This window comes from Echiichthys vipera (assembly GCF_963691815.1).
Source record: "Echiichthys vipera genome assembly, chromosome: 19".
In the NCBI taxonomy this organism is placed as follows: domain Eukaryota; kingdom Metazoa; phylum Chordata; class Actinopteri; order Perciformes; family Trachinidae; genus Echiichthys; species Echiichthys vipera.
Genome location: NC_139844.1, coordinates 16,027,773 through 16,033,772, shown reverse-complemented (window position 1 = coordinate 16,033,772; position 6,000 = coordinate 16,027,773). Strand labels below are relative to the sequence as shown.

Here is a 6,000-nt window from a genome sequence, read left to right as displayed (position 1 = left end):
TGATGTGAGCCAGAATTTGGACAGCAGCCCCAGATCCAATTAGGGTGCACAACCACTTGGCTGCTATTGCATTATTGAAGCGTGTTATGGACCACTGGACCATAGATGATAGGGAGTGCTATTAAGACAAAACTTGGCATGAAAATGTTGCTACTTTAATTTGTGTTGAATTTGCTCAGGTGTCACAAAAAATAAATAAATATGGAGACGATCCACGGATTTATATGTCAGTAATCACCTTTTCTTGTGGTTCTACACTATAACTCGAGACAATTTTCTGTCTGGACATATTTTAGTCTGAACGTTTTGCTTAAATGAGACGATTTTACACCATGAAAGGACCTGTGCAGTCAGATTTGATTTATAACCAGTGACAGCTTGGCCAAGTTAGACCAAGTTAAATGTCTTTAATCGAATGACAGATTTTTTTTTGGCAGTTTTCAAGCCTTTTATTAGATAGGACAGACAGAAAATGGTGTGTGTTAGAGAGCGAGAGAGAGAGAGAGAGAGAGAGAGAGAGAGAGAGAGAGAGAGAGAGAGAGAGAGAGACATGCAGCAAAGGGCCGCAGGTCAAGTTCAGAGTCGAACTTGTGGCCGCTGCCTCGAGGACCTTCAGCCTCTTTACATGGGGCGACTGCTCTTACCGCTGTGCCACTGGCCGCCCTGACACAACTTTTAAGACTAATCAATGCACTTGAGCTAAAGCTACACTTGAAGAGCAGGAACAAAGGGAGGAGAAATTACCTTTCATCATTCATTTGGAGTACACAGTTACAGCTCAGCATGCTCACTGCAAACACATAATAATGATACATCTCTCACTGCGTGATCAATTCCTTTGATAAATAATAATGCTACCATCCTGGCTGGTTGACACTGAGGACTTATTCCTCAAAAGGACGTGTGTGTGTGTGTGTGTGTGTGTGTATGTATGTAGGCGATGGTTTTAGACAGAAGATAAGTGCAGCATATAAAAACACGTTAAGCACATGGAATACATTTTTGATCAGTGTTTATGAAATTCTGTGAAGTGCTTCATCTATATTACCTTTATATATTTACACATTTAATTTACCATTACAGTCCTAACAATCAAAAGAACTAAACCAATAGTAAGTTAATTAAAAAATAACAGCAGAGGGGGCGCGTGCTTGTTATAAAAAATTTATTTAGAATAAAACAGAGCCATATTACACGTAGTGTGGTCAATCTATTTTACATACCTCAGGAGAAGCGACACAGTTCTGCCGTGGTACGGTTCATCATGATTGGAATCATTAAAACATCACCATTAGTCTACAGTCAGAGGAGGTTATAGTAGTGTTGTTCTGTCTCACAAGTTTTACAGGATAGCATATAGCACAACAACACAACGCAGTGAGGGACCAGTGCTAGAAGGCCAGTGGAAAAACCAACAACAGATAAAAGTAATACTCATCATAACAGGCGGCAAGCTTCAGCAGGCCACAGACCCATTGGTACAGTAACTGTAACTTTTTTTAAAACTTGGTATCTCCTCGATGCAGTGTACACCAATACAGTAAGCTCAAGCTTAGAATGCTAAACCAGGTTGTTCTTGTCCTGTAAATGATCACAACTGTTTTAAACAAGTTTACAAACCACAAAAACAAAACTGTGTCTATGAGTCTGAGGTAGCAAGGCAATCATGGCTTTCCTCTGATTTCTGAACATATATCTTTTTAAAAAACTATTCTACATAATGACGGTGGGCCTCCAACAAACCCAAATTCAGAACAACTTTAGATTTAAATCTTTATCCTCCAAAACTTCTCTCTTTATACACATTCCCACATTCATTCATGGACTCTTATCTCTCTTTCCATATGTGGAACAGTATAGGCACAGAAGGGCTAAAGTTTATATTAACAAATCGCAGTGGACACAAAATTTACCGGCATTTCAATGCTTTAAAGGGGAACTTGACATAATTTGACAAAACAGACACTTTGAGAAGTGAAGTCTTCAGAATGATCCTTTCGGCCATTAGATGTTATTACTCAGGAACTGTGCGTGCTCCCAAACTTGGAAACCTGTGGCTACTTCCATTGACAAATAACTGCAAACGGCGGCTGGAGGGTACAAAGCAGTGGAATGACAAAAATAATTGAACAGGTTGAGTCCCTGTGAGGGCCGAACCTAACAAGAACAAAACACAAATCTCAAACCACCCTCTGCAAACAAAAACAAACAAGCATATTTTACTATACAAAGCCCCGTGTCCATATACTCATCTGCATATCTAAACAAATCACTGACAAATGTTGAACAAAGTTCAGGTACAATCTACAGTTCATAAAATGTACAGTTTGCATAGTACAAGACAAGGTGGTAAAAGTAGTTAAGTTGTCTGGTCCTGTGCGTCTTTGGGATTTAGGGTCGGGGGGATTGTTTGTTTGGGAATGGTCCTGTCGCCTTCAACACACACAAACCTCACATCACCTGCAAAACAGAAAACACTTTCATGAAATCATCATTTGGGATCAAACAACAGAAATGACACAATGGTGCAATAGGTGTGCACCTGGGTTCAAGTAGCCACACTTTTTTAGTACTTTTGTATTTTTTGTAGGTGAGCCTGTCTCATTTCTTCTGGAAAGTGATTGGGGAGCGACAGGCAATGCACAGGAGAGAGAGGGAATGCCAGATCCCAGTGATCGAACCCTGGCCGCTATGGGAAGGACTCAGCCTTGATATAAGGTGTGCATATTCTACCAGGCGTCCACCCGCCTCATTTCTCTTCCTCAAGAAATCACTGTGTGGAAATATCGGATGTTCAAACAAAGTAATTGGGTTTGAAGGCCGGTAAATGGACGGCAGTGCCTCAAGCCAGTTACAGTCCATTAGTAGCATGGTGTGAAGGAAAGAGGGGAGGTGGGCGTGGATGATGCAGGAGACATTTTACAAAACACAACTGTCTTCTTAGAAATGGAATCAGGCACTCAAACCTATTCACCCATGTCTTTGTGTGAAAACCAACAGAAAGTGTATGGCACAGTGTTCGCCAAGGACAATGAAGAAAAGGTGTGAAAAGTGAAAGAATGACTCAACTACCAGTAAAAGGAGACAGAGGAGATGTAAGACGTTTGGTTAATGTAATTTTCTGAGTGAACAGAATATAAAGTTTGCATAATGAAGTCAAAAAAACTTAAATTCAATTTAGAGGTGTAGAATGATGAAAGCCATACCTTGAAGTGTAATGGTCATCCAAGAGGGGAGTAGTAATGAAAGGGAAAATATGTGTATGTGTCTGTTATGCAACAAATGGATTCATAGCAATAAGCACTTTAACTGGCACGTAAGGGTATTAGCTGTGTGTGAAGAGCAATTTAAAAACACAGTGAGAGGAAGAAAAGGATGGTGTGAGTGGAGAAGCACCAGAGCAGGGTAAAAAAATGACAGCGGTAAGAGGTCAGTGACGACACCTCTGTCCCAAAATGCACCTTGGCTTCACACTGAGGGAATAAGAGGATCAACTAATGGCACTCCAGAGACATCCATTAGCTGTCGCTTTCTCACAGGCCACCAAATGTGGAGGGCTGAGGCAGGTGAAGGCTATATGTAGGGGACTACTTTTGTGGCTGCAATTACCTCTAAAATGTAGCTCCGCACTTTTCCACACCAGCTGCAAACACAGACTGATTTATAGAACTATTGTGTATCTAAAAGTATGGAAGAACCCCGTCTTACCTGTGGTCTTGAGGAGAGGCTTGAGGCTGTGAAAGACAAAGCAAAGAGACAATAGAGTCGTTAAACACTTCAGCTCCCCAGTTTATCTCTGTTTTGTTTTTATAAGTCTTCACTAAATCATGAGCCTACCACGAGCCATGAGTGTGTGTATCAGTCCCGTTGCCTCGGAGCCCTGCAGGAAACAAATGCTAATAATGCCGGAGCGTCTGCCAGATTAGAATGGATTTTTAACTTAAGCCCTCATAGGAGTTTTAACTCTAAACTAAAAAATTCAAAGGCATGTACAAGTCAGCAAGTTCAAACTCGCTATTCACACATTTTTAACTTGTTTTTCTGTTTGATTAACATTCCCAGAGGTGCATTTTCTTTCAACCTCTGCTTTCGGTGTTCAAGGTTTTTCCCGATCATATCAAATACCAAATTTAAACGATAATGAAAAACCCTAAAGGCTTTATTTAAAATCAATGTGTTTGAGAAAAGAATTTCATCACAATTGAAACCACGAAATCACAATGCAGAGGAACCTGCATGCGCTGCGTGAACCATGATTATACTTTTTGAAAAAAGCACGCTCTATTAACCAGCCTTCATTGAAATACAGGACAAGACCTTTTGAATTCATGACTACAGATAAGAGCCCAGCTGCTCCAGCTGCTATCATTTATACATGACAGCCCACAGCACACACACAAATACTTACACACACCACCCAAGAACAAAACTGAAAGACAGTATGAAGTAAAAGACGGGATGCAGAGCAGCAGTGAGTGAGGGAAGTGAAAGAGGACGGAGAAGACAGAAGGATCATAAAAAGCAGCGAGAGGAAAAAAGGAGACAATTAGAAGGGGGATGATGAGCCTAGATAAAATTGTACATTATGTTTATTGCAGGAAAGCATCTCTGTCTCTCCCCCGCAGTTTCCGGTTTTATTTAATGTATTGTTGCTGCATCATACGGCCTCACCCGCTTAGCATTGTTTTAATAATATTATATAAAATGTGAGAAAATGGCACAGAAGACTTAAGCAGGAATTGTTTAAGCTGAAACATTTTGTCCATTAAGCAACTGTTCTGATAACTGATTACCGCCTCAGTCATGTTCAAACAATAATGCCAACTATTCTCTACTTCAAGCTTTTCAATTGCACAGTTTTGTTGCTATTCTATTTTAGGAGATTATAGACACATTTATCAGAGAACGAATGCCATTTCTGTACAAAGAGGGTACAGACTTGCCTAATTCACACATCTAGGACACTCCACGTAAATAAACCCTGTGAGGGATGAAGTATGAACAGTTAAACTGTGTGACATGTACTACTTTTCTGCTGACCAGCGTCCTTGTGGCGAAACACAAATCTGTCTTCAGGGGCTGGGAACGCACAGTGACAGTGAGAGAGAGGAGGAGTTGGGGAAACTTACGACTGCATGCAGGGAAGGAGTTGTTAATCTGCTCCATTACATCTGCCAGGTCAGAGCTGCTGTGGTGGGAATCCAGCAGCTCATCTGAACACACACACACACACACACACACACACACACACACACACACACACACACACACACACACACACACACACACACACACACACACACACACACACACACACACACACACACACACACACACACACACACACACACACACACACACACACACACACACACACACACACACACACACACACACATATATATATTGAATTTCAGTCACTAAATGTTAAAATGTAGCATTTTATTCAAGATCTGTTACATTTTGTCACCTGTCAGTGGCATCATAAACTACTTTATTCCGTGTTTTAATGGTTTTAATCAACTAGGGGGCTCATGTATAAACACTGCGTATGCACAAAACTGGGCCCTTACATTTTCACTGCAAAAGTTGTAATCTATAAAAACAAGCCTGACAGGAGAATGTGTGCACCTGTAAGTAAACTCTGACCCATGCGTACGACCATTTTGGAGACAGGTGAAATTGCTGATGCAGATGGTGGTTGTAGAAATCGAAGATAAAACATAAGCATTAAAGAATGGCATCAGAAGTATTTAAGAATATCTTCTAATAGTGAGTATATATAATCAGGTGCAAACTCAGTTGTAAAAAAGTTTTGTACACTGTAGCTCAGCCTTGACATTGTGCTGTCAGGTGCTCCAAGTGCACTGGAGAAACAGCTGCGCACACAGACTTATATATCCCTGTTTGTTGAAGATCAGAATGTTTTTTGGGCACGCCATTTTCAGCTTTTGTGGGCATGTCCACTTTAAATGAGACCCCTGGTCCATGAAAACTGTA

General features: G+C 40.8%; 1 protein-coding gene across 2 annotated transcripts in view; it reads right to left on the bottom strand.

Annotated features, from left to right (window-relative positions):
* Nucleotides 1-1,150: 1,150 nt before the first annotated feature.
* utrn (utrophin) overlaps nucleotides 1,151-6,000 on the bottom strand; it is a 177,381-nt gene continuing 172,531 nt past the window's right edge. For both annotated transcript variants that reach the window (XM_083933790.1, XM_083933791.1), the window contains 3 exons: nucleotides 5,130-5,213; nucleotides 3,709-3,734; nucleotides 1,151-2,460 (listed from right to left, as the gene is read on the bottom strand). In XM_083933790.1, the coding sequence (XP_083789916.1) occupies nucleotides 2,452-2,460; nucleotides 3,709-3,734; nucleotides 5,130-5,213 (119 nt within the window). In that variant the 3' untranslated portion in view covers nucleotides 1,151-2,451. The remainder of the gene's footprint in view (nucleotides 2,461-3,708; nucleotides 3,735-5,129; nucleotides 5,214-6,000) is intronic.